Genomic DNA, 26,697 nt, shown 5'->3' on the forward strand with positions numbered 1-26,697 from the left:
ACCATATGCGTTCGGACTCCTTCACTCTAGTCTCCATGCTTGAAGCTTTCAACTAGGTCAGGAATAGCTTGAAATTGCTGTCGGATAGACTTTCGACTAATCGAAACGATAATATGGCGAGAAAATAGATTGCAAAAACAGATTTCAATTAACGCAATAAATAACAATCGAATCATTTGTTTCCAATGCTTTGTTTAATAATTACGAATCTTGAATTTCTCATCCGGTTTCTAGATACGAAATCGTTAATAATTTTCTCGGATTATTCTCTGGAATTTCTCCATACATGTGGAGAATAGCAACGTTGTTTAAACAGTCCTGTAACATTATCGACCATGACATGAAATCTGATGTGACTGATATGCTCTGTAATATCTACCATTCTGATAATGGTAAGGACAGGCTAGTTACCGACATGCATGCTGTCGCTATCAAAAGCTAGTTCCAAAATTTGATTCTATTACGATGAGGGAGCGCTAACATTCTGAGGCACATGTTTTGTAGAGACTACCACGGCAAAAATTCAGCGTGACGCCCCTTTTTAGGTGTAAAGTCGCGTTCAAGTCTTATTATTCCTCACGTCACCTAGAGATAACCAACAAATAGAAGAAGAAGTATCTGATTCTCAATTGCATATCGTTTCTAAAAGTATCCACGAATCAATGGCATCAGCACAATTTAAAGAGACCGAATCTACACGTGATGTGACTGATGTCGATACGGACGGGACTGCAGAAAGTGAAATTGAAAAAAAAGATGATCACATTCGAATTTCTGGAGTGCAAGAAATTTTCAAACCGAGGCCATCAAATGTATGGTAAATTATACAGATTTAAAATCCTAACGACTTTAGTGGCAGTCATCTAAAATTAATTAAGTCTGTACTTCAATAGTTAAATACGTTAGGTTTAATGAATTCTTGTAGCTGCATAGACTTATAGAGATAGATTGCGCGGTCTGTGCATCGAGCTGAAGCCGTAATTAGAAAGAGCGAGCAATAGCTGGAGCCAAACCTGTCACTCTAATCGGTGACCTGGCTGAGGAAACGTATGGACTCGTACAAGTATACCTTCCTGCTTGCCTTATTTGTTTCCCCATCTGGCAGCTGCTTCCCACTCTTTCGATCGTGCAACAGGGAGGTCCAGCTCCAAGCACATAACGTGTTTATTTTACAGCTAGAAGATTTATTCCACAATGAAAATTTGACCTACGATACTACTGAGGCTAATTTGAACCTAGGAGACATTTCTGAAGATGAAGAAATTTGGGTATTCGATATTCCCAAAACGGTGAGAAGTAACCTGCAGCTATATTAAAGGTATCAATATTTTGCCTTTCATTCTTAAATCGTTATTCATATTACGTTTCACTGCTTCGCATCAACAGATCAATCCCAAGAACTTTAAAGGACAATCGATAAAGCTTGGGAAAAAAAACAATTTTCAAGTTGGGAACGAATTGTATGAAACATGTTCAAGTGCAAGTGACAGCAAGCAGCATTTGTCTTTAGTCTTTAATACTGGTAGACGAAAGCGACCTTACAAAACAAGTAATTAATTTTGTCATCACTGATTCGTTTTTTAATATTCTCTGTTGCAAAAAATAGCTAGCTATTCTAATGGATTCTTGATATGTCTTTATATTATTCTTGCAGTTAATGTGAAACCTGCAGGCTGTGTACAAGTTCGCCAGAAACTTTCCAGCATAGTGGATATAGATTTGGTATCTCCAAAAAAGGCAAGCGTACCCTTTCCAAAGAATCTTAAACTTAGGCACCCTCTATTTGGCCATGATTATCGCGACAAAGTTATATCTGTTGAGAAATAAATTTGGCTGACTGGTAATTGAATGGTTTGTACCTGAAACTTAGGTTACATGGAATTCTTCAGCAAGTGAAATTATTTGTACATATTTGGCGAGATAAAACTCGCATAAATATTGTGAGCACGAAGTGGTACATGCGTAAATAACAATAAAGTTCTGTAGATTGAATAAATAAATAAACTATTGGTGTATTTAATTTCAATAAAGTGGTGAAAATTATACTAGGAGCATCCTTACTGTATAATCGATTTTTTGTCACTTTTCATTGTACCAATACTTTATCATTTTCACCCAAAAGTCATTTGTGTTTAATCTATCATCTAAACTAATACGATGTATTAAAAATATGGCAATGCAACATGATAAATTGTAATATCTATACGTTTAACCTTCACAGGACTTTGACATTTTTTCGACTTTTTAGTTTGAAAGTCCTAGAACTTTGCTGTCTTTTTCATCGGGTTGAATGGTGAAAAAGATGAAACTACTTTCGAGCCGATCTATCGGCTTCCGGTCCTGCAGGGGTTAAGTATGTGCTTCATAACACTGCCAATTGTAATTCAAGCTATTTGAATCTCCCGCCATTTTCATGTCTCCTATAGGGGTGGTTCCCTGTCACGAATATACAGTATTGATAAGAAGAGACGTGAAAAGGTGGAAGGTTTTCTGGAAACGCGTAAATCCCGTGTTGAACAGAAGATCCAACAGTGTAGCAAATTTCAACAATTATTTTACAGTGACAGTCTATTGAATGAATGGTATTTTATTTACATTGTTCCGTTCAAGAGTGAAATAAATATTTGGATTAGAGTGGTCCACTGATTGGCTAGAGGGTGAATACAAATAATCATATACCGGGATGCTGGATGTTATAATATCGCACAGATAACTTTTTATTTTCTTATGCCAAGAAATTGAGATAGGCTGAAGAGAATATCACATGAATTGTGGACGAATATGTCAAAACTAATGAGACTAAACCTAATTTTTAAATATTTTTCGTTAAGATTGTTTTCAAACGCGGAGGTGCAATAAACCACGAATCATTATTGTCCACACCCTTCGCTATAAGCTACGCGCAGTAAGGATATTTGACGAGAAAAAACTACCACAAATCGATTTATTTATCTCTCTAAGAACCTTATAGTATTGACAGTCGTCATGTAAGTGTGACAAAACTGTTCCAAGACTTTATGCAGACGTTAATCAGAAGCCAGGAACTTCCGACGAACGAATAAATATATCAAAATAAACAAGTGGTAAAGGGTTTGCGCGTTAATTAGTATAATTAACAATAACAGTCTCTGAAGAATTTATTACGTATATTTGTTTCATTGTTTTTTCCCTGGATGCAGGTTTTTTCTGAAATATTTTTAAGAATTATATTATCTATGTACACATGTACACTTAATATCGATCGTGAGGACAATAATATTGGTAAAGTGCGGGAAAATATTGTACGGCAGTTTTAGTTACAATGGACCACATAAGTGAGTTCGATATTAGACTTGAAAAAGAGGCGTATTATGCTGGAGAAACGATACACGGCCACGTCATTTTACATACAACCGAAAATTTCAAATTGAGATGTGAGTATCGTACCTGCATGTGTTTGCACTGTTTGTGAATAGCGTTTATTTCGCGCGTTCATCCGTCGTCGGCATAAGTAAACGAATCATTGTAAGTAAATTGAAATGTTTCAATTAATTCCAAATTAACAAGATTCCGGATTAAAGTGGATTTATTTCGAAGAAAATCAAATCAAAAATTTTGCGCCATTTAGGGTTGATTACCTTGGGTCTAAAAATGTTAAAATCTGGAATCAGTTTATTTTGCATAAGTTCCACGCGAATTCCATTTTTCCACAATAATGATTTTTAAAGGGTTATAATGGCGAAAGGTGAAAACGAAACGTGCAATCTGAATTATTACTATTTGTGTATTATGACTTCATAAAATTTTGATACTGTCTTACTCTTACATAGAATATTATGCATTTTATTTTTGTTGGAATAATTCATAGTAGAAAGTCATATCGTGCTTTAATCATTAATATTCAACATGATAATTACAGCTATTAGGGTATCATTGCGGGGTCAGGCACACGCAGAATGGAAAGTACTCGTTAGCGGGGATCGGCGAAGCGTTAAAGATGATCAATATTTTGTTGACGAGAGGCTGGTCATATGGGGCCAAGGTATTTCATCAACTCAATGTACATACTATCTAACGATCTTGAATATCGTGGTCAATGAAAATATTGCAGTTGCTTCAATTGAACACTTGAAAGATCTGTAAATTTACAGATTCATCGGAAGGTCCTGTGCCAATATTACCTCGTGGGAAACATCAGTTTCCATTTAGATTCAATTTACCTGAAAGTGCCCTGCCCTGCAGTTTTGAATCTCGTACTGGCTGCATTAGATACTACATAAAAGCAACAGTTGATAGACCTTACGCCAGTCCGCCACAGGGTTTTAAATACTTCACCTTGATCGGGCCTCACATAGACTGTATGGATGAACAATATCTGGTACTTACTGATCTTCGTTCGTTCATCGTTACATTAATAATATGAAATATTTGTTGGGATTGTACAGTTTGTCTTGAGTTTGTATCTCCAAAAACTGACTCCATAACATATCACAAAGAACTGACAGGTGTTTCAAAAAGCCGCATGCAACATTTTTACTCTAGTTTATTTGTAATGAGCACGCTTGAATTTTTTAATCAGTGAAAATAATCTTCATATATTTATTCATTTAGAAACCAATGGTTGGAAATGAAATATATGCTTCCTGCTGTTTCTGCTGCACGCGTTATCCAGTAGAATTAAGTGCCCAGTTAGAAAGAAGCGCTTATGTTTGTGGAGAGAGCATCAAGTTACGCGCCGCAATGGACAACAGAGGATTAGAAAAAGCTTGGCTGAAAGTTAAATTGACACAGGTGAAGTTACATTTATTTTCCTATAATCAATATATGTTACAGCTGTTTTATTATTATAATTCTTGAAATAGCTTACTAACTTGATAATCAAATGACACTCTATAGTACGTGGAATTTTTCATCGATCGTGGTGTTCTTGGAGCGAGTAGGGAGCAACAGAAAATGGTTTTAGAGTACAAGGGCGACCCAGTGCAACCTGGTTCAGCTATGAAATGGGACTCTGCCAAAACGATGGTTTTACCAGTATGTCCCCCAACGTTACTAGGTGTCTGCCGGCTCATTCAAATCTATTACGTTTTGAAGGTACGGTACACTATTCCTTCTGGTATTAGAATGACAAGTCTTTTTTATCTCAAAATTCAAATCTACAAATTATAGTTAAATAAATAACTGTATTGTCAAACTACTTGTAAGTAGAACTTTATTATTTTTACTCTGAACTACGATTAATTTCAAGTTCAATTAAACTGTTATAGGTCAGTGTGGAATTTGAAAAGGCAGGGGAAGATCTTCAGATGCATTTTCCTATAACTGTTGCAACTGTTCCATTCCGGATACCAAACAGCGTTCATCAACCACAAATAAAATATGGTACGTACCATCGAAATTTAACAATGTTACTGACAGTATGTGGAGATAATTTACACAGTGGGAAGATATCAAAAGAGATTACCAAGCCAGAGCCATGTGCCTTCAAATTAATATACTTGTACGTGTATAAAATAAACCTAAACATGGCTGGTATTATTGTAGAAGTTGCAGCTGAGCACGTAGAAGGAGGTTGTTACATAGGACCAGAATTTTTACTTGGCCAGGTCTACGACGGATCGGATGTAACGCAACCTTCAGCCCTTGTTTTGTACAGACCCGTGTACGTATGCACCACAAACGACTGTAGAGGTCACGAACATTAATAAGAGGAAACTTTTCATATATTGAAAATTTCAGGGTAATATTATGTAAATGTCGCGCAATTAAGAACTTCAAATTTTGTATTAAATCCAAAGTTCTGGACTGACTGATTTCTTATGTTTCTAGTATTGCTTTTAATAGTACTAAACTGACGAAACGACGTTTAATGTTGAAATTAAAAATACGGTAGTAAAAAATTACAAGAACAACAACAACAACAATAAAATTAATAATAATAATAATAATAATAATAATAATAATAATAATAATAATAATATCGAAAATAATAATAGTAATTACACGAACAACAATAATAGTACTAATAGTAATAAACATAATAATAATAATCGAAGGTAAATGTTACAGATTTAAATAGGAATTTGAGCTAAAACGTCTCCTGTGATTAAATAAAAAAAAAAAAATCGGATCGTTAACAAATAAGTACGATAAATATAAATCACAGAATGTTGAAAAAAATTAGCGGTACTCCGTATCTGAAACTTGTGTTTTGTAATTGACGCACACATATCTATATATGTGTGTAAAAATTTGGAAGCACAAGTTTTAATTAGATATTACGAAGAAACTTACCAATACTTGAGAGATAAGTACGAGATTTTTCTATACTTTGTGTTGCGATTGCATTTTTTTTTTTTTGTATTGTAAAGAGAAAGATAATCCATTGACCTCATATTCAAATGTTCGGCTGAGATTAGCACCGCTTTTCAAGGAAATGCAATTCCCGAAGACGAAATTGGCCATTTTGAAGTCCTCGTTATACTTCGTTTGCCGGAGCAGAGCCATCGCTTATATGATCGAAAGGTACTTATGTAAAACTTAACTAGTGTTCATGCAATCGATCTGTTCACGTCAGACTTAAAAATCACAGTTTCTTACATGCGATTGCTATATTGTTCAGCTGGTGGATAAGCGTGGACGTACTTTCCAGCCAGACATTCGTAAACGAATATATTTTGTTGTAGAAGGATTATTAATGTTGAATCGTCAAAGAAATGTATAAGGCATACATCAATGTCTGTATCTTGTAAAAACGTATCTATATAGAAAATATGTGTATTTTTTGGTGTAATTGTATACAATTCGTTATGGTATCGGAGTGAGACTCCGGTACTGATCACTTTGGTATAATCACAATATCGTTTGAACGGAGATGTACGAACGGTTATTATACATGAAATTCTACTTAAAGAGCTCCTCCCCGTTACATATATTTGAATAATCTGCGTACTTCTATTGCACAGGCTCAGTTCTACGTAGTAATTTGTTCATCAAATAATAATTGTAGTATCGCTGAGATTCAATTATTTCCTACAAATCCGATTATGTTATCGCGTATGATTCGTTGGAATATTTGAATTGAAAATAATTACGACACTTTTATATGCGATACTTCGAACGAGCCTGTGCAAAGTGAATTCGCGGATAACTGGGAGTTACCGAATAAAATGAAGCCCTAGGGCACTACAACTAGCAGCCATTCATACGGGGTGTGACGGGATTCTGGGGAGCTAAAGGGCCTAAGGGTGCTCGCCAGCCCGTCGAAGAGAGTCCATCCTTAGAATCGGTATTTTTTTTGAAATTGTGCACCGAATAGCGATTGTACAAGCCCCATATGCTGTTCATCAATTTGCTATTGTACTTGAGCGGTGTTAACTCGGTGCCTGAAAAAAAATATATAAATAGTTGCCAATGTCTGTGAAACACGAGAGATAGTTCAAAATACGAAGTGGTGCAGGAAGATTAAATAGCGAAGCGTATAAAGTTCTCTCATACACTTAGGCAACTCAAATTAATGTACGGATTTTTCTACACGAGGCGAGTGACGATAATTTCTGTAACAATCGTGTAGTTTATACTCACTTTGATTGATCGGCTTGGCATTAGTGTACGAGTGATAGTTCCCCTTATTCTCGTTTCCACCTTCCGTAGCGTTCATCTCTGAAATCAACCAGATTCTTTCCTTGTTTTCGCGGATTTTTCGCGCCGCAAATACTCCCTGTGGTACAGCAGACATAATTCTCTTGCACTCTGTAAAAAATTGTATGATCAACTCATGAGATAAGGTCAACGAAATGACAGCCGAAAATGCTTGTCCGCACATTCTCGTAATTCACTTTTTCTTCCTTTTCTTTTCTTTCTCGTATATTGTAGCAAAAGTTTAGAGATCACTGATCAGTGGGAAATTTGAATCGTTCGGATACGGTTAGCTGTGCGACGGGCATATAATACCTCTACACAAAGCAAAACAAATCATCGAAAGTTTATTTGCACGGAGACAAGACATGTGAAGCTTGGACTGAATCAGTCGGCAGTATACTGTCTGCAATGTTTTATCAGAATGACCTGGACCCCACTGGAAGGTCGGAAGGCAACCGTTATTCTTCCCCGCAAGCTCTTTCGCCCATTATATGATGTGGTCAACAACGTAATCTCCAAATTCATAATTCACAATCGCTAAATAAGGCGGGCTATTATCGTCGTGATAAATACTTGAACTTACTGTCGACTCGTATATTTCTCACATCACATTAAATATCTCGGCGTAATATTTTATTTCTCGTTATATACTTAGTTATAATTCTATGCACACATCAGCTATAACGTGCAAGAGACAATAAATGAACACAAATCCATAGATACGGTATTTTTATACATCATATAATATAATATAATACAATATTATACTGACCAGTACAGTTTTCGAAAAGCAGTTCAGCGACTTGATCTTTTGGAGTCGTGATTTTCACGCTGACCGATTTTCGACCCACAGGAATGAGTTCAGTCTTCCTTTTCTTATCTCCTTGAAAACTCAGTTTAATCGCTTTCAAATTCATACAGAATGACTGCAGAGGTTTCGTAGACAATATCATTAACTAGCCGAGATGTACATATATTGAAAAATTGATGAAAACGTGTAGCTATAGTGTCGTAATTCCACAATCACTGTATTGTACATGTATGAAAAGTTTTAGAGCTTAACGCATGAGAATCGGTACGTTCGAATAGCGCAGATATCAAACTGGCTCGGGGTAACTCGACGCTAGCTGTTTTATAAGTTTGCGAAGACCCGGGCATAGGAGGGATTAATCTGTGACGTTAACGTATCAACAGTCCGTGTTGCTATCATCTTGTGGATGAGGGACACTTAAGTCTTTGAAAATTGCGTACCCGTAATATGATTAACGCGGCGAGTGAAATGCACATTGTCAACATCTCGGACGTTTGTTGCGCGATGTTAAAACTGTACGTTTTTATTTCATTCTTTTTTTTTTTTTTGGTCTAAAGAAAAAGAAAAACAAAAAGGTTCCCAGTGCGTCACTTCGATTTATGCGAAACTCTTACGCGGAACGACGTATTTAGTTTTTATTACACCGTTCCGAGCGTCATAGTTACATGTGCGTTATTATCATTGCAAATTTTCATTCGGACTCACTATCAATTCGAACGCATCCCTGGACCACTTGTGGCGAGTTCACGGAAAGTCAAGTGATAAATGTATTTTATCTTCGACGAGATAATGTACGTGTCTACAATTTCGTGAACTCACAATATTATATTATTATATGTTGTTGGGATAATTCTTTGCACCGTAAAATAATTCCCTTCGGTTTCGTGAGTGTAATTCGAGTAATTTGTATTCAAGTGCTATAATTATTTAAGTGTATACGTAAGAATAATCTAGTACGATGCAATTGCTATCTACCATGAATTGCCACTTTAAGAAATATACACATATTTCATTTTTATCTTTGATTCTGCCTGTTATAACTGCAATTTACAACGCTCACTCTTTGGAACGGTGCCAATCCTTGTGATCATTTGTAATAAACTGATAATAGGTGAATGCAGTCCTTGAGGTGAATTAATGTTTCATCTGTCGTGTCATTTTCGGGTAAATCTCCGGAATAACAAATTCAAGGAATAAATATGTTGATATGATACACGATACGTATGCTACAAAAAACGTTGATACTACAGTGTTTATCATATGTTCGTGGAACCTCTTTGGAGCAGAATATATCTACGTGAATGTTGCGTACATACCTATTGAGTAAAAATAATTGACACGTCTTTGTAATTTGCAATCGTCAGAACTGACGTGTAAGATCTGGAATTAGCCGCATTCATAAACAAGAGACTAGTTCAACGCGTTACTATATCAGTCAGTAATTATTATATTGATATCACCGCGTGATCATCATCTGTGAATGTGCAGATTGCATAATATCGGGGTCACCAAAACCTCATTATCTATCGAGTCAAGGGTTGCTCGAAGAAAAGTAGAATCTTTGACGAATAGTGGAATACTGTGAAAAAAAAGTCCGTTCATTTTTTCAACAAAATTTCTTCGAAAGCTTTTCCCGATGTACAGTATGATAAATTTATGTATATTCGTGAAGTGCGGAATCTGCGCGACTCATTGTCAGATTGCCCTGAATAGGCAAGTTCACGCTTTTTATCAGTAAACAACATAACGCGTGTGTCCAGTCTGCTCATTTACGTTCGAATCATTTACCCCACTGCGAGGTTTTAATTAATATCTGCAAATTCGCGTTACTGACGATAACTTCGCCGATATCGCCCGAGTATCGGTGGGATGGTGACACAACAGTTATTACGAATCTAATTCTCGTAAACATATTTCTTTAGGGTAGTCGGAATATCGGGAATGTCACGTACGTCATAATAATGGAGTCCAAAATGGATTACGTGACTAACTGCATGTAATTCTAGCGTAATTCCTTCTGGAAAGTCTCACTAGATTCACAAATAATTTGACGTACACTCATTTCGATCAAGTCTACAAACTTTATTCCTCTGAGATTAACTGTCGGTTTTCCGTGAAACTTCTTGCTCCGTCTCGGTTATTAATCGCTATGGCATTATCGTGACCTCCGGAAGTGAGTGTCTTAGACTCAATTAGCTCTGACAAGCATCACTGTAACTATTTCCGCTTTCACAGATCTGAATCTAAACTATTTCCAGATGACTGTCGCGGACGCTTCCGCAGCGATAAATATTTCCCTCTTGGATAATTGGCCGACGCTCTGATTACCTGCTTTAAACTTATGGTTTAGAAATGTCGACAGATATTATTATCGTCACTCGCTACGTATATGGAGCAATAAACTTGTATGATGTTAAAAACAGCGTCGGTTTTTCGTAGACCCAATTGATTGTACGATAAACCGATTGAATTTAAAAGTGGTAAAAAATAAATAGATACAGCGATTTGTTAACGTTTGTATACATATATGTATATATGTTTATTAATTCAACAAAGTTTAACAATAATAAAGTTCAAGTACAAAACCATTTCATCACAGAAGTCAACAGTTGTAAATGTTTTTTTTTCTTTCAATGATTCGTTTCGTAGTCATGTGTCCAAACTGGTTTCCGTTTTTCCCGGAAACCTTGGACACCCTCTTGTCCGTCCTTTAGCCTCAGATTCCCAACCATCATTTCACTCGCCATAGAACTAGCCGTCAAAGTGTCGACCTCCAGTTGCTCGTAAAGAAATCTTTTCCCTAGACGTACCACCGAGCGACTTTTCGCGTTGATAGCGCTGGTAATCGTTGTGATTTCTTCATCTATAAATTGAAAATGTTATGAAATGCAGAAAAACCTTTTATTAGCATATATTTGGTTACGTTACAGTAGCAGCCGTCACTTTCTTGCCAATTAGTAACATAAGAACTAGATAGATCACGCTAGATATTTAAGAAGACTAGATTCTATGACATAGTTATACTCAAGTAAAAGTCATCCCCCCCCCCCCCCCCCCCGTTACCGTTACAGCTTATTGTTAGACACCGCCTCCGTTCTCGATCACCTTTTATAATTATAACTCATCTAGCTTTTTTCTCCCTTATTGCGACCGAATCGCAAACGTGAAAAATTTCCACCACTCACGATCGTTAATTCTGAAAGTTCCAAAGTGGACATTGATGCATGGCACACGTGTGTGCTATGAAACATTTTATCGACTAAAATAAAGTGGGCTACTACTCTGCTGCGTCTGATCTGACTGGATTCAATTAATTACCGAGTTTACTGGCATCGGTTACTACTTTGCTAACTAGGCCAGCTCTGAGTGCTTCCTGAGCGGAAATTGGTATCCCGGTGAAAAGCATGTGGGCCGCAACTTTCCTCGGAACATTTCGGGCCAAGAATACTCCGGGTGTGGAGCAAAATATTCCAAAGTTCGCCCTAAAATAATGGACGTTGGATCATTGATATTAAAGTAATTTTCTTTGGCGCGATTATTTATGATTATTTCGTTTGTTTTAAACTTGTGGAAATTTAATAGCATTTCCATGCACTTTTTTTTTATGTGTAGTATTCCAGAGACAATTAATTTTCACATGTAATTCCACTCTACCCAGGTGTAGAGAAGCTGCTATTTTCCGTGCATACTGCCATGTCACATGCAGCGACCAATTGACAGCCGGCTGCGGCGGCTAATCCATCTACTGCTGCTATCACGGGTACCGGACTTTGCATCAGTGCTTTCATAAGATTCCCGGCTGTAGCAAAGACCTCCTTGTGGTGTTGCACACCATCGTTTGTTGTCTAATGACGAAGGAATCTTAGGTGAGCCCGGTAGACATATTGACACCAGAGAAAAGATCGAAATTTTTGTTAAGTTATTTTCCATACTTGTGTAATGTTTATTTGAAGGAAATAAATGTTTATACGTTTAAGAGAAATGTTTATTCCAATTGTAAACATTTGTTTTCATTTAGATAAACTAATCTGTTCCTCAGAACCAAACACACCTACCATTCATTTATTTCCGAAGATAAACGATTACTCATTTTTTATTCATTGTTTATGTGTGATAGTTTTCATAAATGCATTTTTTCTCTGTACCAATTAATTCCTGGATTCATTACGAATAAGATATATTTTTTCGACGAAAATGCAATACGCAAGTTGTTATAAACTTTCGAGCGACAAGTAATGTCGAATACATTTATTACCGCGGTGTGGTAGGTATTATACGTTACATGTACATGTTATTTCGATAACTGATGGTCAGTGATCTAAGGTGAAAAAGAAAGACACTATATGTAGGTAACTATTTATGAAAGCGCGTGGAGATTCATGTCGTGCTTGAATTTCAACGCAGCATTACACGATACATTTTTTAATGCTGTAATTCGTATTTTTGTTTACACCAAAAAAAATGTATGTGTAATGTATAACGAAAACAGCGTAATGAACAGACAGACGTCACGGCAGATAATAATGTTACGCGTACCTACCCGCATTGAAAATTTGTTCCACTGAACCAGATCGCTTACTGAACCCGGATAAAAAACATTATTCAGCCATCTAAATAAATTCTTTCTTCACATTAAGTAAACAGTTCTTATGTGGAAACGGTCAATAAGAAACAAATAACATATTGATTAAAAACAAAAGAATTAATTAAATGTTACATTCAGAATGAACGCCTTAGGATTTATTGCGATGATTTACTTGATTCAAATGAAGTTCTTTATTTTACGTTAATAAATTCGAAACAATTAGTATGATATTGGGGATATCCGAATAACAACTCTATACCTTTGAGAGTTAAAGTTACTTCAAATTGACGTCGATTACGTGGATCACCGTGTATAGTATTATACATTCGTTAACCTATATCAAGTCAAGCGATGGATATTCCTTGACACGCTGCAAGGTGGTATAACTAATTATGTATTATAATTTATACAGTTTTGAGTGCGTGGGCACCGTTCTTCCACTGCGGTGGCTAAAAGTCGCAAGACCTCGATATGTCATATCGAATAATAGAACGAAACGTATCGTCGCTATTATTGTAATTATATCGTGGTCCACGTTCCAAGAAAAACGTATCAAAAGATGCAACAACGTGCTATTGCATGCAATCTGATTATTGCATGGCTGTTATATACCCACCAATTCCTTGAGATTATGACCGGCTGAGAAAACTTTGCCGGGAGTAGCGCGTATGACGATAGATCTAAGAGACAGACTGTCCTGTTCTTTGGTCACATCGTCGATGAGAATTTTCATGGTATGCAGCGAGAGTGAATTTCTAGATTGTGAGTGACAGAGTGTAATCGTTCGTACGCCGTCATCGCTTTGCGTAGTTTCCACGTATCTCTCTGGACCGAGAAGTCTGTTGTTTGTGGAAAATGTCCTTGTAATAGATCGTCCCACCTGAAACGCATGGAAGAGATGAAGGTGTGTTATACATATACGTATACGTGCGTTTGAACGTGGAACGCACGTTCAAAACAATCCCGCTCGACGTTCGGCCGGCGTCGGATAAGTTCGGAAAAAATGGCGGGCGCGCAGAGCCGATTCTCGGAAGTGGAATAAGCCGATGTTTGTTTACCTACTGCCAATTGCGCAGATAATAAAATAAAAATTGAGTACGCGGCGTAACGTTTAATACTTTTCATACCCTCGATCCGAATTCCACCTGCTGTCTCAGCTGCCCTAACATTTCAGCAAACTGTCTGAACATCTTCACTCTATTGACAATCCGAAACAACCGACGGTTAATAACTGAATTGATCGAAGCTGGTATGCTGCTATCTTGTTCTCGCTTATACGCATGACGAAGCGAGCGCCTCGAGTCCGTCTGTCGGTGTTAACGTTGTCATGGAAACATTTATTTTCCGTAACAACTAACATGGCAGACGCTGAGGGTGAGTTTTTAGCTGTCAAATAGTCAATTGTGTGTTAGCTAAATTTTGTCGTCAGGTGATCGCGTCCGAAATAAATTCGAAAGTGCCGATGTATATTTCCGTGAGAAAAAAACCGGCGCACCGTCTACCGCGTCTCCTATTCCACATGTACGTTCTAGTTGCCGGTAGCATTTTCTAATTATATATGCAGATGTTCCTGCACCGGCTCGAATGCGCTCCCGACTCCTCGCGTATACGAAATAAAAACTCGCCTCCGGCTCTCTTCCCGTTGACGAAAATAACCTTCTTTATGAATTAACGCTAGAGCCTCGACTCTTTACGCCGAAGTTAAACCGTACACAACAGGGAAGAGGAGTGTAGGAGTGGGCACTCTTCGCTTTATACCTTACACCTATCCGCGCTGCACAGTCTCTTCAGATCTCAAGAGTGAGTCGCGCCTCTTTCTAAAACGCGGTCCACAGTACAGTATATATTAGTTTTGTACAAGTTATTATCGCATCATTATACTCCATGCTCTGTTGCGTGTCCAAACAGTCCGCTGCCACGGTGGACTCGTTATCGGAATCGTTGCGGGAGGAGGGTATAAGGCCGAGAGGTCAGAGGCCCGGTTCTGAGATCCGTCGTTTGCAGGTTGATTCTTTAGCCGCGAAATTATCACGGGAAGAAGGTACGGCATACGCCAAAATAAAGACATAAGGCATTGGAGATTGGAATAATTAGGGGAAAAATCGGCAACGTCCACGATGTTCGTCAAGAATATTCTCCTAAGGATGTCCGCGCATATTCCTTTAATGGAAAGTTGCTCCCGTGTAGGCGATACGGATGCGGGGGCGAGAACGCGTCCGATGAATCGAGCCGTAAACTCGCGCCGCGCACTCTGAAAATTGCTGCAGGTGTCAGCCGACTCTCGACAGTTTCTAGTAGCGAACGTGCCGTGCGCGATATCCGTAAACCGATCCTAAACTATTGTAGAAAAATACACCGTCTCAGCAAGTGTCCGTTACCGTTTTATACTGTCTGTCTCGAGGTTTTTGTACGCTGGTGTATTTTTATTTCTCAATTTATAATTAACCGGGTCTTACGATGTCGTAAACAGTTAGGATAATAGTTGATCCACTACTTTTTTGCCCAGATTTTTTTAATTGCACGTTATGAGTGAGTTTCTTATGTCATTATTATCGCAATTTTTGACCTCGTTCGTTCGTGATAAGTACTCTAATCGGTTATAACGCTGTCTGCAACAGTCGCGGTGTTATTTCATATATCTTGGATGTTTAATCGATGATGATTCATACGTGCCACCCTCTAATTTCTTCACAAATTCCCAGTCGGGAGTTTATAGGCAGACACGTGTATGCACGCGAGAAAGCTTTAAGAGATTCAGCCAACTTCGTAACCAATTCTTACATGGCAAATTCGGAATCGATGTGGTTTTAATTTCGTTTCTCTGAAGACATGTTATAACAAGCGAATTCAGCACAACATAATTAGTTATTCAGAACATAATTGAGCTACTCTAAATAAGATTCATGCCCGTAATTAATATTACACAAATTCAAAAGTATTTGTACTACATTTCCTACGTTTAATGATTAATCAAATAAGATTCTCTAAAAATCTGCTTCAAGGAGTTGCTTGTACAGATATGCCTAAGCCTATTACTGTGCTGTTATGCATGTAAATAATTAGCTGTCGCTAATAACGTTAACTACTGCCTTATACTTACTTCTAGCTGTATCGTTTGGGTAAAGTCAATAAGCTGTATAGTAGAAAATTTTGGGTGTACAATTCCGCCGGTGTTATTTCTCGCAGTTACGCGATGAAAAAGTTTACAAACAGGCGTTATTTTTTCCAAAATCAGAACAAATGTCACCCTCACAGTCCACTCGAGAGATTTATTTAGCAAAATCTCGTCAGTTATTTTTGTTCAAGTGTCAAGTCTGCTTTCATGCCCATTGCGAGAGATAATCTACCTTACATTAGTCACACTCAACTTGCATTTCAGTATTCTCTCGGACCCCATTTATGGTGCAGTGGTTGTACAGCCGTCAAATTCGTCATCCTTGGTCATGCTAAGTGTGTCTTGTACATAAGTCAAGCTAAAACATCACCGCATTAACACCGTTTATTGATCGGTGAATACTTTAAATATTATCGCAAGAGTTTATTAAGCCAGAAAAGCCCAACTTCCGGTACTTTGCGGGTATAGAGGGGTTGGAAACTTTTTCACAGCCTAGATCTAAGCCAATGATAAAATTGCGGTTAAAAGTTTCACTTGCGGTGAGGTAGAATGAAAAAAATACTCAACAGTTTTATGTACTAACCCTAAATACTTGGCAGTCGAGCGGACACGCTTCTGAGGCAAATGAACATTTATTGATCGGTAAAGAAGGCGAAAATTTTAGAAATTCTAATTAACTTTGAACAGTGTTTCGCGAGAGCGAGGAAACACCCAACTTCCGGAACTTTAGTGGCTTGTAGCTTCTGTGTACACAGTTTGGCCTGATTTGTTCCACGTGTAGTCAGTGTAGCCGTGTGCAGTACTAAAACCCTATGCATTAAAACAGTGATAACTTTAGCGTAAGACGCATCTGTGTGATAAACAAAGACGTAAGAAAGTATAATAAAGGAGGAAAAAATAAAAATTGGTAAATGGCCACAGATGCGCCGCCGGTCCTTCTACCATGCTCAATCTGCTCGCGGACGTTCAAGCCGCAATCATTGGAAAAGCACACAAAGATCTGCGAGCGAGCAGCCGCCAAAAAAAGAAAACCCTTCGACTCCGCCAAACAGCGTATCCAGGGCACCGATCTAGCCGAGTTTCTGCCTAAGCAGGGAAAGCGGCGGCCCATCCACGAGGACAAATCTTCCAAGCCCAAGACCACCTGGAAACAGACGCACGATGAATTTCTGCGTGCCATACGAGCTGCCCGTGGCGAAGCCGTAAGCTCAACTTATATTACATTATAAATATATCTGTAAGTTATTCTTAGTAGTGTTATATGGTGGGTTTCTCTAGTCGCTGAAAATATATTTTGATTTCCGGAATAGAAAGTCTCCTATAAAGTTACAATCGAGACACGAAGCAGTTCAAAGGGATTCGTTATTTAAAACCGAAGCGATATCGGTGTGTTTGGTTTATTTTCACGAGATTATCGCCTGAGTTGAATTTCCCCACCGTGATCTCATTCGCTTCTTTCGAAATCGTTGGACATCTTAATCACTATAGTATATTTCTAGATCAGGTAACGTTTTTTAAGATTTCATACGTATGTTTCCGGGTTTATAATAGATTCTGACCAAATGTAGAGGCACGAACTTTTCGAATTTTATGATTCTATCATACGCAGGAACATCGTCGTGGGCTCGGCTGTAATATATTATTACTATGTTTTTGCGAATTACAGTAATTGACGCCTTCTCGCACCAAAATCTCAAACTCGTTCCACCCACGTTGACAAACTTCGAGAAAGACTATATTGTGCGTCTTTTTAATCTACCCACTGCAATATTTGTATCTGTATACCTATGTATGCATAATAGAGAAAAAAAATGGTCCCAGTAACGAGTACCGTCGTGTTATGAGTCATTTATGTCTTCGACCTCGACATGAAGACCCTTTCGATGCAATCCCCATATACTTATTACTGCATAGATGAGCAAGATATTGCACAACCTGCTTATCACCTGATAACCTTCACTTATTCATTATCCTTCCGTATGTGCGCAGTCCTGCGCTGGCCTCGATCGCGATTTCGTGATCGATTCACCCACGCAAGGTTTTGTGTTTATGTATAGTAGAGAATCATATTCATCAGCCTTTTACGCCCACTTAAGACCTACCCACGCGATGAAACGTAACAACACCGGGTGTATCAAATTGTGTAAATGCCGTTAGCCTTTACAGAACTTTAAAGGGATAAATTTGTTTGCAAAGGATGACGTATCGGCACCGCGGCAGGTGGCCGCTGTCGCCCCTACGACGGCTCCAACTCGTGCCAACGAGAAGGGTACATGTCCCACGTGCAATCGGCAATTCGGCATCAAAGCCTACGACCGGCACGTGGCTTGGTGCAAAGAACGTGCAACTCGTCTTCCGGTAAGCCCAGCGACAAACATTGCGAAGGAGCGTCTAGAAGCTCGGATAAACTACCGAGCACCGACACTGAGAAACCGCCGGTTGACCAACCGAGAGAAGTATTCCCCTGGTTCGACAGTGAACATATCTACGGCAAGCAAAATGTCACCACCTGGATCAAAGCCTAAGGAAAGCGCATCTGTACCCAGCTGCGCTAAAGCTAGCGACAGTCTTGTGAAATCGAAGCCAGCAGCCGCGTGAGTATTCTTAATCCGTTCCTCAACTAGATCCTTCGTTCCATTTGTCGCATACCTAGCCTAAAGATCTCCCACAGACTCAACTGTCAGTAGCTAGACCACTGGCTTTGCAACTTATTTACAGCCGGCCCTCGTGTAGTCTGTATCGTTCCTTGTTGTTTGACATGACCATTTTAATGAGTTCCTTTTGCAGCAGACGTTTGGGGCATACCAAAGAAATACCGAATATACCTGGGCCGATGAAATCACGCTTGGTGGATCGGACTAACAGGTGAGAGGGAGTATTAGAACTGTGGTAGGACGAACTAGATTCAAGTGAATAGTATAACATTAGTAGTACTTGAAGTAGAAGGGTGCATGAGGAGAAGGGAAAGGGCTGAGGTATTAAAACCGAGAAAATATTTAACTCGAAGACTGGTAACTTATCAACTGATTTTGCAATTGTTAGAAGTAGAAAATTGTTTTTTATTTTTCTTCACGACCAAATTGATTTGTTCACACGACTTCAACTCCTTTGGTAATATTTAAAGTATCTTACTAAAGCATGTAGGAGCTAACTGCCTTCTCCTGATGACCTTGACCCTGTTTCCTCCTCCTCAGGCCGGCCGAAGAATACGAGTCCGGACCCATGTCTACTCGAACCTCTTCCTCAAATCCTCGACGTCCCCTATTGCCTAACGCCTCCCCAAAACCTGTCAAAACCACCATTAAGAATACGTCGCCACCCCCAAAGTCAGCGCGTCGGTCAGAAATCAGGTCCAGTCTGTCACCGCATCTTTGTAAGATACACGAGTCCACTAGCAGCGAGCCTGTGAAATTAAAAATAAATTTGCTTTCGGTAAGAGGTTACAATAACCCAAAAGTAAATGACATCGATGTAAATCAGGACGTTATCGGCATGTCAGTCCAACCGTGCAACATTCATAGAGAACATAGCATGACCAGTTGGAAACGGATCAGCGAGGAGAAAACAGATTCACAGATCATGACAGGCAATACGGATACTTCAAAAATGAAAAATATTAGTGTTGAAGAGCAGGATAGTGAGAAGTGCAGGGGTGGGGTATCAGAGATCGTTTGTAGTGAAAAATGTGGTGAAGATGATGAGTTTGAGAAAGCTGCTGAACGCCATCGCCAAAGTTCGTTGATAGTGTCCCCAAAAGTCATGGAATGCATTCGGCCATCCGAAGTCGCGAATACCGCTGATACCTCAAAACTGTCCTGGGTTAAGAATATAGAAGAACTTGATAAGACTTATTTGATTAAGGAGTCACGTGATTCAGATCCCGATTCACTATGCTTATTAATCCCGCCGAGGAAATGGAAACCAATAAAAAATAGCCCCCGGGTGGAATTTTACGTAAAAGATGGAATGATGACGACTGTCTCAGAGTCCACAATCAACTTCTATGAAGACCATGGTAACTTGGACTGCTCTGCAAGTCCCATGAATTTCAATGGACACGTTAACTTCACTAGCACACCTGTTCTAGATAATCTTGATGTTGATCATGCTGATGATATGACTGATACAGTACAGAATCTAGAAGCTGGGAAGGACATTATTGCTCAAGAAGATGTTGTATTGTCAACAGAGCCAGGAATTGCATGGCTAGCTGATACCACGCTGCAGCAAGAGGCGTCAATGGCATTAGAACTAGAATTAATCCATTCTACAGCGAATGATCCTGCACTTCAGGAAACAACGGTGATTATTACGCCAATTGAAACACCCGTGCAGCCTTCACCGGAGACATTTTGCAAGATAACTGTTCAGAACGACTCGCCGAAAGTTAAATCAACCAGGATGAGTCGTAGGAAAAAGAAAAAGAAAAATGCCGTTGTAAAACTCACTCCCCGTTTAAAACCTCTCGATCAAACAGCTCTGGTCACAGAACAGCCTTTGAGTTATACTGATTTTAATAAGATTTATGAATTACCATCGAACCCGCAAATTGATGCAAAGCAAACTTGTGCTCACGTTGTTAGTCCGATTCCGAGAAGCTCTATTAAAACCAAGTCTCCTTTAAAACATCGGAAGCAGCGGGCTTTGACGGATTGCAGTGAGTCGCAGTCACAAGAAATCGAGGTCTGCCAAAGAGGTAATAAAAGTGCACCTCGTAATCCAACGCAAGTGGATTCAGAATTTGATTCGTCGTTCGAATTAAAGGCTTCTCCATTTCCATCTCCAAGAAGTTCTGTGAACTTGATGGCGAGTCCTCCAAGTAAAAATTGCAACTATAGAAAATGTTCGTTAAAACCATCAAAGAATCGTCTACAAGCTTCAGTGGAAGAGGTTGGAACCGTTATTCAGGAACAAGAGGGTGAAAATTCAAGAAAGGATTGGTTTAGCGATCACTGTACAGCTAGATTAGGTAGACGTGGTCAAAAACTAGAAGCAACGAAAAAACAGTTAAAGCATTTGGATCTTCAGAAAAAAGAAAATCGCTCCTTTAAATCGTTGGATGGTTTTCACGACGGGTCAGCTCCTGATCCAAGCGCTATCGACGACGAAATTTCCAGGGTCACGACGCCCCAACTATCATCAACACGATCTATTGACACAGTGTCTTCGTCATCGCATCAATACAGTGGCGTGAACCCTTTGAGCGGGTCTCTAAAGCCAGAGTGTGGTGATAGACGAAGATGCGGGACTTACGTAATAGAGAAAAGATCAGTTCATGGTACTTCCCAGAATTACAACCCCGCGTCGGACGAGTCCCTCGAGGATAAGCCAATAGAGAAGCGACGTAAAACGGACCCAATGCAACAAGATTTGCATGAGACGGATGTTGGAAAAGGTGATCCAGTGATTGGTCATGAACCTGGGGATGGTTACAGTCTGAATGCAACGCTCACCGATTCAAGAAATTTCTTGGAGACAACGCTCGAAGATGACGTCTCGGTAGACGTCGATGTGCGGAAAATATATGACAAATATATAAACAACAACTTTGACTATGACAGCGAAAATACTGTCGGCGGAAGTTACTCAAACGAAGTTGATTTTGGTAAGGAACAAATTGTGATGGGCGATAAGGATGATCGAGGCTTTCAAAAGATTACGAAAGTTGCTTCGGATTCGAATGTGATTCAGGTTAAGACTCCGCGGTCTCCGGAGAGAGTAATTTCAAAATCAAGTTGCCAAGAGGCTTTTGATACGCAACGACGGATTCGTAGGAACATGAATATCTTAAGAGGGAGTACTGACAGTCTGGTGTCAATGGTGGATATAGCATCGAGGAGCATTCAGTTGATTTCTTCTTCAGGCTGCTATGACAGAGAAATTTGCAGAATACAGCCGATCAGGAGTGCCATTAACACGGAAAGATTGCCAAAGTTTTTACCGGAGATCAACCAGGCAGAAGATGTCGCCGTAGCTTCAGAGAGCGTGGAAAAGAAAAAAAAATCATCGGACTCAACGTATTGGGAAAAAGCATCTAGAGTGTCCCAACACAGACTTATAAATCTCTACCCTCCGAAAGAAAAGTTTCGATTTATCAAGAAAAATCCCAAAAGCCAATTCCTTCCACCTATCCAACCTGGAAGTCCTCTCTCCATCGAACGTCCAAGGTAGGACTAACCGTCAAACGTCACATACTAACCCTCCTTAATATTCGTAGGAGTGAACTGTCGTTTCGAGTCGTCCGCCGTAGTTATTCAAGAAGTCCACCAAACTTTAATCTCATGCTTAGACGTAGAATGTAAGTCTATGTGGTTTCAATGGCACGTACATGCAGTAACTAGTTAAAAAACTTTAGCTGCGCAGTGCACAAAACACATTGACACGTTAGTGAAAACTCGTACTGATTAGACATTGATTAAACTTCTAACTAGAATATTAATGCATGCAAAAATTTCAGCTATACACGTGCATGCGATGTAGGCTATATATTTGGATACGTAAGCATTGTGGTCCTCAATTCTTAATTGATGACTCGCTGCACCGATTGGTCAGTAGTGACCATGTCTCACCATCACAGTAGCGATCGGAGTATAAGGCGATGGCTGTTTTCAGCGGAGCCAACCAGGACTACGACCCGTTCGTGACTGCTGAAAGGCAAATCAACGAGTTGTTCGCGGATACTAATGATCAGTTCCTGACGGAGGGTCTGCCGCTGGAGGGCAATCGCTCTCCACCCAGTGATACAAAAGTCACGCAATTCCCGCTTTCGCATTCCTCAGCTTTTGTCAAATATCCCTCTTCACCGCGGGCTAATAAACGCGCTTCCGTTATCGCGCCACCGTCAGAATTTGACGATTTTATATCTGACTTCTCTAGCGACTCGACCGAGACGAATTCCACGTCTCAGGATTTTTTTATAAACAATTTGCAGATGCAAACGCGGGACGCAAACGACTTCGACAAACTGACAGAAGACTGTACCAGACGCGTGGTTATCGACAAGTCAAAGGTCGCGTTAGACGCAGATGTTAACGAGAACTCTTGTCGTGGCAAGACGTTTGTTAGCTCGATAGAAAGGTCACGTAAAATTCTTGAAAAGGTTTCGCCGAAAGTTGTTCGGCCTGCCATGAACAGGTCGCATTCAGTTCGCTCTACAAGGGCTACATCGGCACCTAGAGCACCGGAGCGCAAGAGTTCACTTAAGAAATCGATATCACATACGAATGATTACTCGGGTGTTTCGAACGCGTCGAATAACAATGGCTACGGGGCTTTGTCCGGGAGTAATTTGAGCCTTAGTTCAATGCTGTCCTCGGAGGCAGACATAAAAAGATCAAATTCGGTGTTCGACGAACTCTTGAGCTCCTTCGAAGACGACGGCTCTTCCTTTCCGTCCCTGAAATCCTTCCTAAAGAGTGATTCCGTCTCTACCTCAATGTCCAGCCAGGTTCCGGATAGCAGGCTGCGCAACGGGATGATCAGCGACGAGGAATTATCATCGCCGGATAGCTACAAACGCCAGAACCACAGCAAGCTGAGTGCCGACTCTGCCTACAGCAGGTTATTTTTTTCTTTACGCTACACAATCGTGTATTTCGACCTCGGACACTTTTGCAACTTGGAATATAATGCCTTCAAATATTTGCACCGGGTTTATCATTACATTTTATTATTATAGATGTTTTTTGTCACCGCTCGTGATAATTTAGACATTTTTTTCAAAGCTATATTCTTATACGTTGTAACAATAGGAGTTGTTATGAGAAGATTGCGCATGCCTAAATCACCATAAACTTTGTCCTTGTAGTCTAAATCGCAAATGTTCCAACCATGGACGCAGCACGAACGATGTAGGATCCAGAATCGAGCAGGAACCATTGCTAAAGCACGGGGATGCTGAAGTTACACCGGGAAAATTGAAGATGTCTAAGTTTTGCCACGAGTGCGGATCTAGATTTCCCGAACCAGCGAAATTCTGTTGTGAATGTGGTGTCAAGAGGCTTGTTCTCTGAGCAAGCGGTCAGAGTTTTGAACTTGAAAATACAACCCATCTTCTCTTCCTGAGAAACCTGCTGGATATCTCCAACGGTTTCTCACCTGGCCTTGTCACCCTCTTGGTGCCGAAGCTACACACATACATAGAGCATGCATGGTAAACTAGAAGGTATACCGATCACGCATGGAATATATGTAATAATAAATCCGTTCTCTTCAACACACAATCGGGCGTGCCTCCCCACAGTTTTTCTCAAATAATTTTTATCACGGGTCAAGAGAGTAAAAAATACTAATTTCCAAGCCTGCGTCAATCGCTTGTGATAAAACGAGATAACCATTCACTACACGTGTTACTTATACGTAACGGTTGTTAGTGTATCTAAATTTTGCTAGTCGGCCTTAAAACATTTGACATTTTGCTATAATAATCATTATGCCAGATGGGCAATTGAGGATATGGACCACATCCAATTCGAGGCATGTGCGATTAGAAATTTTTATATCTTTTCGCACGTAATATAGTAATTTAAAAGTTCCGATTTGTATTTTTATACTTAACTACTTACTGTCAGTCGTTATTCTGAAATCATGTGGAAATGTGTTGAGCAAATTCTGTTGTTCGAGTAAATAATACGTCGTAACTTAGATATTTCCTTAAAAATTAAGGAAAGAATGCATCGATCACATAACATCATGTGTATTACTGTTGGTTTTCAGTTGGCGTTTATTTGATTGGAAAACGATATTCCAATTTATGATAACGCAAATTCTAACTCACACCTCCGTGTGTGGATTTTATTGATATTGAGTTTTCCCCCTTGCAATAACATTATTGAGCGATTGAGACAATCATTTATGCACCGCACGTCATGTAAGTCGAACGGTATCACTAGTTTGTTGAAATGTCACCATTTTTGGTTTTTGTTAAAAATGTATGTCGCTAAGTTTATCATATTTTATGTGAACATTTTTTTTAAATAATTTATTTAGCGCGTGAAGGGTGACTGTTGTGTAATACTTATTTATGCAAATTAGTCGTGTTATTTTCGATTAATTTTTTTGTTGATTTTAATCGTTTAATTATATAGTTTACATATTAATCACCCATATACTCACACTTTATTGTTGAAATGATTTCATAAACCAGCTAGATTTATCGTAATCATAATAATAATTTTTCTGTACTTATAGGTAAAATAAATTATTATTCCATGCGAATACGAGTCACATCGTTATGATTGAATATCCAGATGGCAGTTTCAAGTTTTAATCATAATTTTCAAAATATAAATATTGCTAGCCATTGATTATTCAGAGATTATTCATGTATAAAACAAATAAAATAACTACTTTCTCTGTCATTCGAGCAATATGTGCTTGACTGCGACATAACATTATTATAAAATAGGTTTAGAGCTTCAAACTGAAATTGTTGAATCATGAAAGAGAACGAACAAGCTGCTTCAATTTCTGTTTACGTTGTTCTCGAACTACCAAGGTTCAAAGAGTATGCCCGATGTTTCAAGAATAATATTTATCATGAAACATCCTCTATAATTTACTAAAAATATTGAAATATTTATACTATTTATAAATTGCATGATTATCATTCCTATAGTTCATAACAAGACTGACTTTGCACATATGTAACCAAATTTATTACTAGTATGTACTGTAACTGAGAATGGGCAGCAAATCGTCGCGCCTGAGGTACGAGTTATGCAGATAGAAAAATCCTTGAACTTAAATCAAGTTACTGAATTTCGATTTAGACACTAGGATATATATCTGTGTAGTTGTACAAATACTAAAACACTGATACAACTGTAACGAATTACACCTAACCCGTGAGTTGTATTTTTTCAAGTGCAATAAAGTAATATGCTTATACATTATTCGAGCTTTCGATTATTCGTTGCGAAGCATATCTACGAGTGTGATATTATAATGACGATCTGGTAATTTATATCTTGTTATTGATAAAGTATCATCTTAAAATTATTTCATTTGTACTACCAGTCATCCGTGTGTTTCGTTTCTGTAACAAGCGCAACTGTGATTGCTGTGAGGACATTGCGATCAATGATTCAAAAGATACGACGGAAAATGAAGGAATCGTGATGTATTCGACGATGTATTCCAAGATTCTCTATACACAGTTTTGGTTTAGTTCCTAAGGGGCCGATTGATAACGAAGGCTTTTCAAAATAACTTCTGGGACATGAATTTTGAGCAGCGGAAGACCACATGAAAATTAGACTAACCCCTTTGCAATCTTGTCGCTGAATATTGGCGATATCAGGAGCATCTTGAGTTGACTATATTCAACAGCAACGGGTCAAAGATTACGGCCGAAAAACGAGAAATTTTCTTCGTACCTTCTCAGCTGTTGCTCCAACGAGGTTTTGAATGTCTTTTCTGGTTTCCTTGGGGTGCAATTAGTCTAGAAAGGGTCATTTAAATCAATTCCGAGACGAAAAATTTTTGGCGTCAAAATCATCGAAAAAGCCAGTACTTAACCTGTGTGGACTTACCGACTTGTCGGTGATACAAGAAATTAATAATGAG

The 26,697-nt window shown here is 38.9% G+C and overlaps 5 protein-coding genes across 7 annotated transcripts; 3 read left to right on the forward strand and 2 right to left on the reverse strand.

The window, feature by feature from the left end:
- The first annotated feature begins 487 nt into the window (after positions 1–487).
- LOC124223710 (uncharacterized) lies at positions 488–2,068 on the forward strand. 3 transcript variants are annotated; one of them, XM_046635944.2, is made up of 4 exons: positions 488–817; positions 1,106–1,289; positions 1,387–1,549; positions 1,655–2,068. In XM_046635944.2, the coding sequence occupies exons 1-4, from the start codon at positions 663–665 to the stop codon at positions 1,825–1,827; spliced, it is 675 nt and encodes a 224-aa protein (XP_046491900.1). In that variant the 5' UTR covers positions 488–662; the 3' UTR covers positions 1,828–2,068. The 3 variants fall into 3 exon arrangements, with proteins under 3 accessions (XP_046491900.1, XP_046491904.1, XP_046491910.1); XM_046635948.2 differs by having other exon boundaries at positions 488–812; XM_046635954.2 differs by having other exon boundaries at positions 491–812; positions 1,176–1,289.
- A 404-nt stretch (positions 2,069–2,472) lies between these two features.
- LOC124223769 (arrestin domain-containing protein 3-like) lies at positions 2,473–8,590 on the forward strand. Its single transcript, XM_046636015.2, has 7 exons — positions 2,473–3,413; positions 3,899–4,021; positions 4,131–4,357; positions 4,591–4,770; positions 4,876–5,073; positions 5,247–5,361; positions 5,524–8,590. Exons 1-7 carry the CDS (start codon positions 3,302–3,304, stop codon positions 5,682–5,684), a joined length of 1,116 nt encoding a protein of 371 aa, XP_046491971.1. The 5' UTR covers positions 2,473–3,301; the 3' UTR covers positions 5,685–8,590.
- On the reverse strand, positions 6,741–8,573 carry LOC124223752 (uncharacterized). The gene is made up of 3 exons (XM_046635991.2): positions 8,393–8,573; positions 7,564–7,731; positions 6,741–7,364 (listed from the first exon to the last, which is right to left on the reverse strand). The coding sequence occupies exons 1-3, from the start codon at positions 8,571–8,573 to the stop codon at positions 7,171–7,173; spliced, it is 543 nt and encodes a 180-aa protein (XP_046491947.1). The 3' UTR covers positions 6,741–7,170.
- A 2,286-nt stretch (positions 8,591–10,876) lies between the features above and the next one.
- On the reverse strand, positions 10,877–14,302 carry LOC124223702 (enoyl-CoA hydratase domain-containing protein 3, mitochondrial). Its single transcript, XM_046635938.2, has 5 exons — positions 14,144–14,302; positions 13,633–13,896; positions 12,086–12,276; positions 11,750–11,913; positions 10,877–11,294 (listed from the first exon to the last, which is right to left on the reverse strand). Exons 1-5 carry the CDS (start codon positions 14,204–14,206, stop codon positions 11,062–11,064), a joined length of 915 nt encoding a protein of 304 aa, XP_046491894.1. The 5' UTR covers positions 14,207–14,302; the 3' UTR covers positions 10,877–11,061.
- Positions 14,303–14,569: 267 nt separating this feature from the next.
- On the forward strand, positions 14,570–26,019 carry LOC124224824 (uncharacterized). The gene is made up of 8 exons (XM_046637028.2): positions 14,570–15,057; positions 17,053–17,333; positions 18,328–18,725; positions 18,919–18,996; positions 19,326–22,298; positions 22,349–22,429; positions 22,744–23,691; positions 23,939–26,019. Exons 1-8 carry the CDS (start codon positions 14,901–14,903, stop codon positions 24,141–24,143), a joined length of 5,121 nt encoding a protein of 1,706 aa, XP_046492984.1. The 5' UTR covers positions 14,570–14,900; the 3' UTR covers positions 24,144–26,019.
- The last annotated feature ends 678 nt before the right edge of the window (positions 26,020–26,697 follow it).

The sequence above is a fragment of the Neodiprion pinetum genome, chromosome 1 (assembly GCF_021155775.2).
Source record: "Neodiprion pinetum isolate iyNeoPine1 chromosome 1, iyNeoPine1.2, whole genome shotgun sequence".
Taxonomy (NCBI): Eukaryota; Metazoa; Arthropoda; class Insecta; order Hymenoptera; family Diprionidae; genus Neodiprion; species Neodiprion pinetum.

Coding starts and splice junctions, on each gene's coding strand:
- LOC124223710 (XM_046635944.2), top strand. CDS start 663: ATGGCATCAGCACAATTTAAAGAGACCGAATCTACACGTGATGTGACT. Junction 818..1,105: donor CCGAGGCCATCAAATGTATG/GTAAATTATACA, acceptor CCCATCTGGCAG/CTGCTTCCCACTCTTTCGAT. Junction 1,290..1,386: donor TATTCGATATTCCCAAAACG/GTGAGAAGTAAC, acceptor TCGCATCAACAG/ATCAATCCCAAGAACTTTAA.
- LOC124223769 (XM_046636015.2), top strand. CDS start 3,302: ATGGACCACATAAGTGAGTTCGATATTAGACTTGAAAAAGAGGCGTAT. Junction 4,358..4,590: donor GTATGGATGAACAATATCTG/GTACTTACTGAT, acceptor TTATTCATTTAG/AAACCAATGGTTGGAAATGA. Junction 5,074..5,246: donor AAATCTATTACGTTTTGAAG/GTACGGTACACT, acceptor AAACTGTTATAG/GTCAGTGTGGAATTTGAAAA.
- LOC124223702 (XM_046635938.2), bottom strand. CDS start 14,206: ATGTTCAGACAGTTTGCTGAAATGTTAGGGCAGCTGAGACAGCAGGTG. Junction 13,897..14,143: donor AGGTGGAATTCGGATCGAGG/GTATGAAAAGTA, acceptor CATGCGTTTCAG/GTGGGACGATCTATTACAAG. Junction 12,277..13,632: donor GTCATAATCTCAAGGAATTG/GTGGGTATATAA, acceptor CTTCGTCATTAG/ACAACAAACGATGGTGTGCA.
- LOC124224824 (XM_046637028.2), top strand. CDS start 14,901: ATGCTCTGTTGCGTGTCCAAACAGTCCGCTGCCACGGTGGACTCGTTA. Junction 22,430..22,743: donor CTCATGCTTAGACGTAGAAT/GTAAGTCTATGT, acceptor GGCTGTTTTCAG/CGGAGCCAACCAGGACTACG. Junction 23,692..23,938: donor GCCGACTCTGCCTACAGCAG/GTTATTTTTTTC, acceptor TTGTCCTTGTAG/TCTAAATCGCAAATGTTCCA.
- LOC124223752 (XM_046635991.2), bottom strand. CDS start 8,573: ATGATATTGTCTACGAAACCTCTGCAGTCATTCTGTATGAATTTGAAA. Junction 7,732..8,392: donor GCTTTTCGAAAACTGTACTG/GTCAGTATAATA, acceptor AATTTTTTACAG/AGTGCAAGAGAATTATGTCT. Junction 7,365..7,563: donor TGCCAAGCCGATCAATCAAA/GTGAGTATAAAC, acceptor ATTTTTTTTCAG/GCACCGAGTTAACACCGCTC.